This window comes from Lepidothrix coronata, unplaced genomic scaffold, assembly GCF_001604755.1.
Source record: "Lepidothrix coronata isolate B3197 unplaced genomic scaffold, Lepidothrix_coronata-1.0 Scaffold49, whole genome shotgun sequence".
Taxonomy (NCBI): Eukaryota; Metazoa; Chordata; class Aves; order Passeriformes; family Pipridae; genus Lepidothrix; species Lepidothrix coronata.
The window spans coordinates 3,403,710-3,418,735 of NW_016690229.1; the positions used below are offsets into that span (position 1 = coordinate 3,403,710).

The 15,026-nt window shown below is 43.0% G+C and overlaps 1 protein-coding gene across 2 annotated transcripts in view; it reads left to right on the forward strand.

The window, feature by feature from the left end:
- The window catches only part of PHACTR3 (phosphatase and actin regulator 3), a 100,642-nt gene that overhangs the window by 41,719 nt on the left and 43,897 nt on the right, over positions 1 to 15,026 (forward strand). For both annotated transcript variants that reach the window (XM_017815308.1, XM_017815309.1), the window contains exons 2-3: positions 11,308 to 11,469; positions 12,339 to 12,416. In XM_017815308.1, the coding sequence (XP_017670797.1) occupies positions 11,308 to 11,469; positions 12,339 to 12,416 (240 nt within the window). The remainder of the gene's footprint in view (positions 1 to 11,307; positions 11,470 to 12,338; positions 12,417 to 15,026) is intronic.

Here is a 15,026-nt window from a genome sequence, read left to right on the forward strand (position 1 = left end):
TGTGGCTTTTTAGTGGTCTACCCCAAAACACACATAGGCTCCCTCCTAGGGAAGCAGTTATTATAATATTGTGGGGGGTTCTTGTTTCCAGCTCTCCATGACTCATGCAAGCAGCTGAGAACACAGTTAAAATATGAGAGCTGAAAAGAAACTGAGAAGAGGGAGTAGTTATTCCACTTCTCTTTCTCTTGGAAGAACTAAAAAATACATAAATTTAGGTCAGACAGGGTAAAAATATTCCATGCTGGTTTTCCTTCCATGCTATTTGGGCTTTGTGAGACTTTGAAAAACAGGCCCAGGATATGGTTGAAGTGAACAAGACTATGATTTACTTGTTTAATAAAAACCTCATGCATTGAAATAGAAATTCAGTTCATATTCTATGGTGGTTTTAAAACAATGGTTTTGTCACAGATCTGGTTATCCCCTTTGCGTAAAAAATAATAAATTAAAAATTAAAAACATGAGAAAACAAGAGGAGAAAGTCAAATATTCTTGCTGATGAAAGGCAAATGTTAGAAAAATATTCATTAGAGGTTTCCATCTCACAAACATGTCCCGAATGAAAATCAAGAGCTGGAGACCAAAGAACTGCCAGGGGTTGTTAGTTTAAAAATGTGAATTTAAAACTTGTGGCCTGTAAAATTAACAAACTTGTCTGTGCAAAGAAAGAGCCCCCTGCCACGCTTTAGCTTTGGAATGGGGAGCTATTTTTTGTTCTTTTGCATAAGCCCTGGCCAGAAGAATAGAAGTGTAAATCATGTGCTCCCTGAACACTCAGTATTGTAGAATCTCATCAGCTGGGTTTTTTTTACACCATTACATTATAAACTGAAGCCTGTGAATGCAGAACCAGTCTCACCTTGCCTGTTCAGGATTTTGAGCAGCAGTTTCTGGATGTAGGTGGAACACAGTGCAGAGAGGGTTTGTTGTCCCAAGGCAAATCTAAGTTGCTCCACATCCACCGTGCTGGCCCCAACCACTGGGTTTTCTTGACAAAGCCACGGGAAAAACTATTAGTAGGAAAATCTTGTGCAACTCAGAGTTGCTCCAGCCCCTCCTGCTTGATCCAGAAGCTGGCCCAGGGTGGAGCAGGATAACTCCTGATGCATCTGCCACGTGGTGACACTTGGGGAAACATCCCAGCACTTCATGAGATATGTGGGGAACTTTCACCAATGCTGCTGTAGACTTTTAAATGCAAATGCTGCTTTTAAAATATCAAAAAAAGCCATTTCTCAGCAGTTATGATTTACATTTTAGTTCAGCTCATGGCATTCTTTGTACCTGCTTTGAATGGGTTTGTGTGCTACCTCCTCCTCCTCCCTGTGTTTCCATTTAAGGTGGAAGCACTGCAGCCATTAAACATCCTGCTTGTTCATACTGTTGCCTAATATTCCTAGAGACAGGAGCCATCTGCAGACACATTGCTGAGGTTTGTTCTCTGACCTTTGCAGTTGTTGTAAGCAGTACAACCTAACTAGCCCATCAATATTAAAATGGGCTTTAAGACATATCTCTCTTGTTCTTTCAAATGTAACCATTTCAATAATTGATCATGGGGCATTTTTGGACTTGTTTTTAGCAACAATTGTCTAGTTTGTGTCGAAAGAATGAATACAAAACCCAGTTCTTGCACTGAACTACATAAAAACTCACTCCAGCTAAGAAACCAGTACAACTCTTAACTCTGGTTAAATGCAGAGCCCTTTCTCCACTAAATTCAGTGTACTATAAACCCTAGGAAAGAAGCTGAAAGAAATCCATCCATCTGTGTGTTAGAGTAAATTGGCTGTTCTGTCACAACCACAGGGTCATTCCAGCAAGTTTGAAATTGCCATTATAAGTTAATTTATGCATAGCATTTTCATTGATGCTAAAATGTGTGGCTGAAAGGCTCTAGGAAGGTATCTGCCATTCTGGACATAGGGATATATTACAGACATAAGGACATTTCAAATAAGCTTTAGGATGGGCTAAAACACAATACAAGGGAACTTTGACTTGGCCAGAAATTTAAAAGACAAGGTGTTGCTGCAAGTTAGTGACTTTGGGTACCAACAACTCACAGGAATTTGCATGTGGGATTAGGAGCTTTTGAATGTTGTAAATTAGTAAGAGAAATAATGATCTTTATCCTTCCTCTGGAAAGAAAATACGGGAATTCTTAGTTTGGTTTTGGAAGGATGATTGTTTAGTTTGGTTGGTATTTTTTTATAGCGAAGAATCTTGTTTCCTTTGCACTTTGTAAGGAGAGAGCTCGTTCTCTGTTGAGTTGGAGTCACAAGATCACACCACTTAACAAATGCACCAGAAGGTGTTGAGTCCTCAGCACCAGCTGCTCACAGACCCACTTCTACCCCTGCCTTTCTTGCTAATGCAGACACACCAATAAATCACATTAGCAAAAGGAATTGCAGTTACTTCCATGGTTGTTCCCCTGCTTGGCTGCTGGGTGACAGGGGGAGTTAATGGACAGACACTGCTGTTCTCCTGCCAAATTCTCATTTTGTTGTTGCCATTTGGGATATTATCTCTCTATTCTTCTACACAGGGCAAGGATTACAACTCAGCAGTTTGTTTTTCCTAGTCTTGTAATAGAAGAAGGAAACAACCTGGAATGGAGTCATTCCAAGAGCTGCAGAGAAGACAGCTTCATGTATTTTGAGTAATTTCCCTGTTTTTTCTTGCCCTGGAGAGCCTGCCATTCCCATTAGGAATAGATTGTGGTCTTGGTTCAGACAAACAGTGATAATCACTACAGTAAATCTGATAAGCAATTATTTCTCTTGGCCCTTGACCAGTGAGAAATTTCATTTTAGAAGGCATGTTGCAGTTTGGTCAGATCAGTGTTGTAAAGGCCTCACTGAGCCTTGAGATGGTCCCATATTAAGGCTCATGTTGACTTCAATGCAGGATTGAACAGGTGAGAAGTGCCATTGCCCTTGGGGGCTTGGTAGCTGTGACTCTGCACTCTGTGTGTGCCCAAATGTGCCTTTACAAAGGTGCTGAGGGCACCAGAACGTTGTGGTACCTTTACTGTCTTTTGAGAACTGTTGAGTATTTGGTATTATTGCTTCTTAAAAATACCAGTAGACAATGGGATCAGTGAATCTTTCAAAAACAAAGCTCCCTTCAAAGTATTTCCTACATGTCTCCTATTTACAGACTGCTGCATGCAGCAGGGCAAACCACCCCTAGAAAATATTTAACCATTCATTCTTAGTGACATGACCTCCCAAGAAGGGGTTCATTACAGTTTACCTACCAATCAAGTGTGTAAATCATTGGTAGCTTTAAAACAAGTTTTACAAGGAGCCAAACTGGATGCATAACCTTAGACAAAAGTTGAATTCAGTCACTGTGCCTGTTTTCTATCTGCCTTTCCCTGTAGCTGTTCTGGTTTATGTCATATTTTTGTTGTCTAAGGATTTCTTCCAAATCTCTGTCCTATTCTGGAGTATGCACAGGGACTGTTGAATAATGTGTATTTGTTGCCAATGGGTGCAAGGAAAGCGAAAGTGCAAAGCAGCAGGAGTGATAAAGGAGAAAACAAAACAAAAGGCAGATGCTCTTGCATTTCACAGAGCAGAAAGAGTGTTTTCCATCTGCAGCAGTGGCACTGAACAGTGACAGAGCACCAACAGAGCTGTGGTGTGTTTGAGGGAAGAAGGAAATTATGCATTAAATTACAAAGCCATAAAAGTGCACAAGACATGAGAATTTGATTATTTCGCGAATAGACAAGTTTGGGATGGATATAAAGTGAGAGCTGATTGTATGTCTGAGAGACATAGACTCCTATAAACTGAAGAAACTCAAAACAGATCAGTCCTGGGCCATGAATCCCAGAAAAAAAGCAATGCATGGGGCCATGAATCCCAGAAGAAAAGCAGTGCATGGGTCCCTGTTAGCAAAGGTGATGCTCTTACACCGAAGGCTTCCCTGGGTGTTAGTGTCCCTCCAAAGGCAGCTGCTGTCAGGGATGAGCTGCAGTGCATGGATTTGAAGGTGCCTCTCGGAGACAGCACAGGGTGTGTTCCAGCCTGCAGACTCCCTGAGGAAGCTATAAAAAACATTCTTGCAACAGGTTTGCAGCAAAGCTACAGCTAATTAAACAACTGCAGGTGATGAAACGCTGCTCCTGCAGTGCAGACAACAGCTTTACTACTATGAGGACATGGCAAGCCTGATCCAAGCCCTTCCTGTGCTTCCCGGCTTTGGCTCCCTGGGTCCTGCAGAGCAGCATCTCTCCAAGAGGCTTGGGGAAACTGCCCAGCACTGGGAATTTCTTATGTGTCTGTGGTCCAAACCCCCTTGCAGCTGCAGGAGGGACACGCTTGGCACAGCCCCTGGTCCTCTGCAGAGGCAGTGCCCATCTCAATGGATTTTTATTTGATTTGAATGGATTTTTTGTGACTCTCAGGAGATGCTGCTCTGCTGCCTGAGCCAGCTCTCCCTGGGTGACGGGCATACAAATGGCGAGGGTCCCCCCTCAAAAGCAGATATTGTACAGGCTCAGGTAACTGAATTAACGGTGATTACACGGCAATCCTTCATTAGTCTCATTTTCTTATTGTTACTTAGCTCTTTCTTACCGAGGCAAAGCATGTTGGGGGTTCCTTTGTGCAAACACTGACAAACTGATTCTGTTAATGAACTGCTAATGTCACACCGTGCATTGTAAATCACAGCAAGTGGTGCTGGGACTGACACAATGATCCAAAAGCCTGAAAGGTTTCTGATTAATGTCCCCGCACCTTGGCTCACTTGGTGGTAATGCTGTTAGGTGATATGTTAACTTCCCAAAGGAACGTTTTCTGAAAGAAATCACAGATTTCAAGCATACAAGGAGTATTTTTATCTAAGAGATTTAGCTGGAGTTGCCACTTCCCTGCTCTCTTTCCTTTGATAAGCATAATCTGTTTCCCTGTTCCTTTCAGTGAAAGCTGGTTTTAAAATCCAAATACTTTGAAGGGAGGCTCAGCATGACAGAATGGAAATAAACTTCCCTGGAAGCGCAGCCCCCTCCCACCACCCACAAATTGTGTTTTGGGTTTTTTTTCCCCCTTCAATTAAAGAAAAATGTTAAATCATAATTTAACACACTAAAGAGCAGTGGAAATTATAGAACAAGGACAAATGGCAAACATTTGAGTATGAAGTGAAAATGGAAGCTCAGACTCTGGAGACCACACAGTAAACCTGCATTTTCATGCAGGGAAGTACAACAACCTAATCAGGATTCATCCCACCAGCTAAAAGAAAAGTGATTGAGCCCAAGAACAGCCTTTACTCAGTGGAAGCTGAACCCAGAGCTGTTTCTGTTTTCCCCTTTCTGCCATTTATCTTTGCATTTTCCCCCTGCCTTCAAGTACCTCTATGAATCTGAAGTCTGCACAAATTTCCTGTGCCAAATTTCCCCCCCAGGTAACTCAAGGAATGTTGTAGTTACCATGTGGATGAACCTGGCCCACTGTCCATCTGCTTCCTTAGGAGGTGAAACTATTGGGTGAGATGAAATCCAAGGTGGGAAATCAAGAACAGAAAGGATTACAATGAGAGATAAGAATTCAAGCCATTTTTACCTACACCACTGACCAGACAAACTCCAAAAATTTGGACAGATAAATGCCTGAGTTTCCACATCAATCCCGTATTTCCCTACTTTGTTTCAATATTTTTCTGGTGTAACAAATATGATGTGTCAGAGTAACAATCTAAGTCATGTAAACAGCTGTGCATCCCAAATCAACTTATAATTACATTCAATAATCTACTACAGGTACCTTGCCTTTTCTAAATAACTAAACAGCTAGAAAGTAGGTTTTCTGTTTTACAAAGGATTCTGTGTAAATTTTTTCCAAACCAACCCAAAACAATATTGAAACATTCATGGCTTCAAATACAAAATCCCTTCAAAAATTAAATAAATTTCAGGTTCATAAAAAGCTTTTTTTTCTCCTGTCTGATTTTAATTTCTAATTTCTAACAGTCATTCAGAATTGGGAAAACGAAAATACTCTTATGTTCAAAAAACTGAAATGGAAACTTCAAACTGGAACATTCTGCTGCAGTTTTCTTTCAAAGAGAGTCAAGAAAGAGAGAGTGTCTGCAGAAATGCAGGTGACAGAAAACATTTTTAGAACAAGGAAGAGCTCCATCACAGGAAACATCTAACTAGTGCAATAAAAAAGCTCCTCAGTTTGAATTCTGTTTCTCTGGAACATAACAGAAGTGTTCAAAGGCTCCCAGACACAAGTGATTTACCCCTATCCTGCATATTCAATCACTGAGATCAGTTCTTTTAGGATGCTAAGCTAAGGAAAAGGGGGATTGTTCCTGCTGGTAATTCTCCTTCAAGAAACTCAGGATAGTCCTTACTCTGAAACCAAGTCCACCTTTCTGCCTTCTTTGCCCTGCAGGTTTCTTTCACTAGATAACAAACACTCTCTGTAAGGATCACCCCTCACAAGTGTCTGGGTCCCTCACACTCTTTTTAGAGGCAGATATGAGTTCTAGGCAGCACTGAAAGTCCTCAAAAGGTCATTTTGATTCCACTCCCTGTCTCCACCTTCTGCAATGGACCAAGGGGAACTTGTTTTCACTCCGTGTCTGAGTTGCAAAGGCAGATGCAATGACAGTAAAGGGGAAAACATGCAGAGCTGCATCACAAACCAATTCATCAGCAAACAGAGCACGCCTGCCTTACAAATTTGCCTGCAGCTCCTGTCTGCTGTGTTATTTTTAAACTGCCTGCAGGTTGCAGATTTTTCAGTGGTCCTTCTCCTGCCAGTGTACACACAGGATTTAGCAAGGCACAAGTTTCATTACCACGAATTTAAGTTAGCAAAATTCCCAGCACATTAAAATTCAGCATCCTTCATCTTCCCACAAAGTTCTTGCTGCATTTGTGTAGTCACAAGAGGACATCCCATGCCTCTTACAGCCTCCCTCTGTGGCCAAGGTCAGTGGAACTCAGCTCTGCATCCCTGATGTTCCCAACTGCCATCCATCAGCCTGCAGTTGCTGTCATCAGCAACCCAGGGATCAAGCTACACTCTTTGGCTCATCATGAAAACCCCAAGAAGATGGACCCAACTCACTGAACCCAGTGCTCAATTTAACAGCACTGCCATGTCATCTCAGCCCCAGCTGCTGTACAAATGAGGGCTGTGGGCAGGCACAGGGCACTTTTCCATCACACACCCAGGACACAACTCACAGAACTCACAGCAAACCTGCCCCACTCCTGGAATAAGAGTCAGGATTTGACACTTGTAAATGGGAGAGTTTCTATGTGCAGAAAATCTTCACAACCATCACACAATTCCTACAGGGAAGGGACTAACAGGAAGAGTGGTCTATTTATGGCACCACAGTATTTTAAAGAAGAAAGCAAGGGGGTGTTTTCCAGAAACACCAATTGCCACAATTGCTGCTGATGTGAACAGAAGCTGCTCAGACTTTCTGAGGGGTCAGACCCTGCAGCCAAATGTAATGAATATTATGGTTTGTTTGCTTCTTCTCTGTTGCCTGGTTGATCCTGCAGCCCAGGGCTGCTCTGCAGAGCAGGACCCGTCAGTTTGGAGCCTTTCCCCTCGTCTGATTTGGGAGTCTCAGTCATTAAATCATTCACACTTGGCCACTGTTAGGAGCTCTAGAAATACTCCAGCTGGGAGAAGCACTTGCCCAGCATCATCAGAGGGGCACAGCCACACTCACTTGCACCCCTTTGACACACACGGAGCAGAGGACAAGTGTGTGATATCCAAGGGCTTTGTTTTGGAGCTGGAGCTCCAGCACAGCAGCCTTTGCCCTCAGTGGGGCACAGCAGAGAATTTAAAGTAATTTTGATGTAAACAGCCAATAAGCTTCAGTCAGAGCACTCAGCTCCCCACAGGGCTGACCATGGTGTGTGGGACCAACTGGTCTGTCTTGGCAGTGAGGACACTGAGGGCAGTGGGGACAGTCAGGTCCCTGGGCTGGGGGTTAATCTTGTGCTCACTGGCCCTGGACAACAACTGCCCCTCATCCTTCCCCATTACACACGACTTAAGCTGTTGCTCCTTTCCCCTGCTGGTTTGGAGAGTCAGGGTTTGGCTCTTGGCTGTTTATATTTTGCAGACATCCTCTGTAATTGCATGGCCTGGCCCCAGGCTCTCAGGCTCTGGGAGGAATAACCACATTATTCCACAGAACAGTTAGCATAATTAAAATATTGACTGCAGATTAAAAAAATGTGCTGAATATTTCACAGAGTGGTTGGAGGGTTGGCAAGCCTTGGCAGCTTGTTGGCTGCAGGAGCTGGCTGATATTTAGGCACTCCTTCTCCTTCAGCATTCACTGCTGTACGTGGGAACTGCTTTTTGTGCTGTCAACTTCTTATCTCCCAGGCAGCCAACCCACAACCAGGAAAAGATGAACTGACTGGAAATGAGGTGCTCCAAGGCTTTCTTGTGATTCCTATTGCCAGTGAGACCATTTCCTTGTTATTTCTGATTTCAGGACATCTGTCTTGCTGTGTCTCTATCTATTTATATTTGTGTCCATCTCTCCAAATGCACAGTATAGGAACTGCATATGGTGAGAATGTACCAGGTGATAAATCCATTTGCTTAAGAACTGTTTGTACCATAAGAGAAGCAATAATAAAGTTAAAAAGCCCACAAAAACCTCCATTGGAACATTTGGTTTAGTTTCTATTCCTTCTTAGACATTTGATTTCTATCTGTGTTTCCTCTGTTATCCAACTCTAAGGCACAAAATCCTTACATTTCCACAATCAAGAGGGCAGAAGGGGGTGGAAGAAACCCAACTGGCAGGGCTGGAAAAACCAAAGAAAGACTGATTGCTACAGGGCATATATGTTGAAGTTTATATTTAAATGTTTGGTGTCTTTGCAATCTCTCCCGATTCTCTAATTTTTGTGGGAATATCTGGGATGATAAGCATTGCTAGAGACACACGGGTTTGGGTTTCAAGGACTTCTTTGTCTTTGTACATCCCCTATCTGGCAAAAAGGTGAAATGATCTCATGCTGCCAGTGTTAAACAAAACATGTGGATGATGTCTAAAGCGCTTTGCAGACACCTACATCCTGAACAGAGTGCTGTAACTTGCCAAGGTACTCCTTTAAATCAGCTTCTTATTTAATCTTCACTTACATGCTTGAGAAACCCCTGGAATGGAGGAGCAGCAGGGCAGTCTCACAGGCAAGGACCAGGGAGAGCTGAGCTGAGCCTGTCCTGCTCCTCTGCAGCTTCCAGGGACAAGGCTGTGATTTCCAGTCTGATCTACAGCTCTTTTGAGATGAGTTAATTCTGTGAACATTTCTATTCCCACTCAAGAGATGTCACAAGAAATGGCCAAATGCTATTTTCTGAGGCTTCTATCACAGCCTTAAAGTGATCATAATAGCATATTAATAGGAGATCCACTCAGCCATTTTCCATTCTCATTGCCATTGCTGTAATCAAGAGTAGCTCTACTGCTTCAAAGCTTGTTTCTATGATACTTCTCATGTTTGAATGTGCTGTTAGGAAAGGAGAAGGATATCTTGGCACTCCAGCTGTGTTCTGTAGGCTACTGCCTTTCTTCTGGGCTGTTTTCTGCTCTCAACTTAATAGTGACCTCCCAACTGTAAATGATAAATCTCACCTTGGGTAGACATCATGCTTTCAAAGGCAAAAATGTATTTTTATGTAAGTTTTCGATATTTCGCAAATTAAACCCCAAGATGAACTCAGTGGGATGAGAGAAAAGGTGCTCTAAATTCAGTACAAAAAAGAGAATTTCACTGGGCATGCACGATGTGTGTGGGGGGAATTGTTACAGCTTTTCTCTGCTCTCATAGTTCACGTGGCCAAGATTTTAGTTTGTCTCCACTGAATGATTCAGCTCTATTACCAGTATTTTCAAAATTAAATGGAAGAGGAGGAATGTGTTCATTCCCCTGCTGTGTTTAATAATCTTCCAAAAATTGTTTCCTGTTTACTTGGAAATCCCCACCTCCATGCTGTGATTTAGACATTTTCACCCTGTTAACTCAAAAGCAAAGCCTAGAAGATGCTGTAGAGTTTTTCTCTTGCAGTCATGAAGCAATTTGTGATAAGTGTTGATGTTCCAGGGGAAAACTACTTGGAAATGTACATAAGTTCACAGTTTCACGTTGCTCATTTAAATCATAACTGATTGTTGAAAAGAAAATACAAATTGTTGTTAGTTTTTACTCATGTAATTTATCTGATGGGAGCTTCTCTTTTAACAATTACTGTATTGGTGCTCAGTATAGACATCAATAACCCCATTTATGGGGCTGTGCTGGTTTCCTCCATGGTACTGGTTAGCACACAACTCTGAATACTCTGTGTGCATTGTTTCATGCAAGGCTTGTCTATAAGCAAAACTTACAGTGTATTTTCAAGACAAAATATTAAAAATACCTAAATTGATTTTCCAGCTGAAGCATTATCTCTGAATTACTGTGGCTTGGCTGGACAAAGGGAAAGAATTTTTCCCTTAGCTTCCTCAAGGAATAAATTTTCACCAAAGTTCTAAGATTTTACTTATGTAGCACATATCAAAAAATTTGCATTAGCTCACAAAAGTCAGTGTGTTCTGTGCTAGTTTATGTGAAGAGTTCATTTAAAAGGCAGCAATATCCTGTGGCCTGAGAACAGAACTGGAAGCTGGGAATTCCAAAGGGACCTGAGCTTTCTCACACTTCCTCTCAGCTTTTCATAAAGGTCTGCATTTTTCTAAATGAACATTCCATTTCTCTGATTAACTGGAGGCCACATGGGCCTGATTTACAGATGTGTTAAATTCCTCCTGCTCCCACTAAAGCCACGGGGAGCTCTCAGCTCTCCAGGTTTCCAAAGGCTGTGATGCAGCTCCTGTGGGGGAGAGTGACACCATTGCCTTGGTGGGTACCAGGCACGGGCAAAGGTAGGGAAGGGATGGGAAAAGCATAAGGTGTACAAATTCAGCACATCCCCCTCTCTCTGGCCATGGTAGCCCTGATGACTCTATGAGGGATGGCAGGACTGGAGATACTGAGATATTTGGCATCCAGACAGATTCTGTGCAAGGGTGAAGAGAGCAGCTGGTAGGAAGCCCTGGGCTGGCACAGAGAGGTTGGACACCTCTGGCTGGTGTCCCTCGGCCTGGCCACTGGCTCCAGCGGTGCAGAGAGTTCCTTGCACTGCTTATCTGGGTGACTAAACTCTTATTATCTGGTGAGGATCCACCTGCCTGCCCTTGGTAACTCAGTGTCCAACAGCCATCTCTCCTCTTCCCTCCCAGATGAGATGGAGCAATCCCCGGCAGTGCGCTCAGACTACTTGGTCTCAGGGATTCGAACTCCACCAGTGAGGAGGAACAGCAAACTGGCAACACTGGGCAGGATCTTCAAACCATGGAAGTGGAGGAAAAAGAAAAATGAGAAGCTAAAGCAGACGTCTGCAGGTAGGCTGGGAACAAGAGAGGGATGTGCACTGAGCAAAGCTTAGCTTGGTGAAACTTGCTTACATAGGACATGCTAAAGGTGACCTGATCTAAACCCGATTCAGAGATTTCAGCATTCAACAGGTTAATAACATGTAGGGCTACAAAGAGCCCATATGTGCTGACTTTCTATATAATACAATAGATTACATTTAGAAGAACAGGTCGAAACATGAGAGTGAAGCACAAGGCTTGCCACAGACTGCTTTCCATGGGCTCTGCCTTCTCCAAATAGGCTACACATTTATGGCCCCAAGTATCATCACCCCTTTTCTTTGGGGTGAAGATTATATAGGTCACAGTAACATTATGAGAAGTGACAGGAGGGAGCATGTGAAAAACCTTCCCTCCAGCAGCTGTCCCTGGGGGGAAGGAGCCCAGCACACAGCACAGCATGTGCCTGCTGGTCTCCAGGGATGTCCCAGGAGATCAGTAAGGAGACAAACTCACTTGCCTTTTCCTAAGACAGGATGGTGCAGTTCCCTCCACTTGCTCTGATATCCTGTGGGATATTCCTGAGGCAGCTCTAAGGTGCTGTGTTAAACAGAAGGAAGGCTCTGATATCCCTGTTACTCTGCACTCAGTGTGATCCAACAGCAGGTCACATCATAAACCTCAGCTCTACACGGGGGTCATTTTACAGCTGGTTGAACAAAGGAAAAAGGCACAAACAGGCTGAGCAGTCCATGCTCCCCAAAACAAAATCCTGGCAGTTCTTTCCAAGCACGCAGTAGCTGAGACTAGAGGGAATTCCCATATTGCACCTTTTTCACTCCATTATATGAATACTCTGTTCTTAACTGGAGCTGTTGTGCTATTACTTCTTGCAGTGCTGGAGAAGAAGATGACAGCACGGCAAGGCCGGGACGAGCTCATTAAGAAAGGCCTTCTGGAGATGATGGAACAAGGTAAGGAAAAATTCCTAACCTTTTTTGTCAGAGGCTCTGTCAGAACACATGGGAAACACATAATTGCAAAAGCAGAAACCTAACAAGCAAGTGAATAAAAAGGAAAACCTTCAATCCAAACATAGAGGAAAACTCTGTGTCTGAATTAAGACTTCTCTTTCTTCAAACTCCTCCCTGCTGCAATCAATCCATGTAGTTTAATTTTTGATGCTTTACCATCTTGAGTGCAGCTCCATCTTCACTTGATTTATACATGGTGCAGTCTGAGCTGGTAAATATATTTTATGTAATTGCTCTAAAGCCAGTTAAATCCTACTGCCAAGAAAGCCAGCTAAAGCTGGATAAATACAAACTTCAACATACAGATGCACTCAGCTAACATGTACAACCCGGGGGTGCAAATCCCATCTAATGATACTAATCTGATGTTTTCAGCTGTCTTCCCAGTAAACTAAGTTTGTGACAAAACATGTCACTATTGCTCCTGCTTTTCATTCACTTGGAAAAGTGAAGCTTTTGGGAGTGTCATTTTAAAGCTTCCCTGAGTCCAAACCAGCAGAATTCATGGAAGGAAAGATGATAAAGTGTGAGAAACATGCACAAAGGACCATGGCTCTTGTACAGCCCTGCTCCAAAGCCCTGACAGATGCTCAAGGGAGAGAGAGATCTGGGTGACTGTTCTGTGAGATCAAGTGAGCTCCCAGTGTTACAACATCCCAATTGCCACTTCCACCTAAACCGAGATGAAAACCATAAATCCATATTTACTTTGAAAACTTTATAGCAGAAAGTCCTGAAGAAAGACTGGTCTTTTGAGTTTGACCAATCTCAGAGGTAGAAGTTCTGTTCTTTAAAAACAATAATTGAGTTTCTTCATGTAAAACAAATGCCATGTCTATAAACAGCCTGTGGGACAATACTCAGTGACGCCATGCTGGAGTGTAACCGAGCAAATGAAGAGTCAGAAAAAAAGAATTTTAAACAGGGCTTTTTTTTTTTTCATTGCAGTACAACAATTCTCATGTTATTTTATTTGATATATTTTAAGATGAGTTTATGTTCAAGTCAAAAAAATAATCTATCAAACCATCAGCTTATTCTAAAATGGAAGTTCTTAGAAAGCTCATTTTTAGTTCTTGTCCATTGAACTCATTGTGTCTCTCATAATTCTAGATAATTAGTTGCCCTATTAGCATATTAGTACTACTGGATAGAAAAATACAACCTATTCCTGCTAGGAATAGAATGTTCCCTTTAATCCATGACTTTGAATACTTGCTTATCTAGAGCTTTGCAAAAGAACAGTAAAATAAACCTTCTGTAGAGCACATTAAAAGCTAATAATGATGAATCAATAAACCTCTTGCACACATAATGAACTGGTTGGGAGGAAAACAGATGATGCCAAGTTACAAGATCCTTTTCACAAAATTAAAATAGTTTAAATAAATACATATAGTCCAGTGAGGAGTGATGAAAAGCTGAAATAAATACATATAGTCCAGTAAGGAGTGATGACAAGCTGTGCTTTTAACTAGACAGCTGCAAGCAGACTGCTTACCTGTCTGCAAAAAAAGTTGCCTAGAGCTCCTGTAAACATCAAACAAATTCCCAGAACCTCCCTGAGCCCAGCAAGGGGACAATGGCTGACAGGCAGCTGAAGGACACTGCAGCTGCCTGCAAGTTATTTTTCTTTACAGAGTGTTGTGAATCTCCAGGGTTATTGTATTGCATTATTAGGAGAAGCAGCTTATTAACTGGAATAAAAAATTGACCCAAATAATTCTCAGTAAGTGATTAGTGCCCTACTTGGACTGAGCTGAAGCGGCAGCAGTTTCAAGGCTAAGTCCTCGTTTATGCCGTAAGTTGCAATTGTCAAAGCAGCAATACTGTGCTAAAAGACTGCAGTAAATCCTAAAATCCCTCTATTTCATCAGGCTTCACTCCGCTTCCAGGGACCTAATTCCCGCTCACTTTCATAAATAGCCAAACTGGGCTGACGCTGCAGCCTGAGAAGCCTCGTGCCTTTCCAGTAGCCGTGTGTCACTCAGGGCTGGAGCACAGCTCTGTCTGGCTCAGGGCACACCACGAGGCTGGCACAGGATCTGCAGCGGGCTGGGAGCAGCCCAGGGGGAAACTGCCCCGTCCTTGCTTTGGTGATGAGTCATCCTGCCAGGTTATGTCACCCTGTCTCCTCACACAACCCCAAAGCAGCTGCCCAGACACGCTGTGCCATTGCCTGGGCCCCTTCTGTCCTTCTGTGCTCTCCAGCTCTGCTCCCACAGGGCGATGCCAACCTGCCCCCTGAAAACTCCTGGGACACAGCTGCACTCCCAGCAACCCGCCTGCACTCTGGGAGAGGTTACGTGGTGCAGGGTCTGGCATACAGTGGGATTAATTCCCAATAAAATCACAGCCCTACTTCTGATTCTTTGGAATACTCAAGACTGGTTTTTTCCTTACCCCTGGATGTAAGGTCTGTGCTTTCTCCTGTCCCCAGCTGATCTCTCTAATATGGTTTTGGGACCCACTGCTACTCACAGCATACCCATTTTCATCCAAGCACTAGCTGATCATTCCTGCCCAAGAACATCATGGTTGTGAATCTCA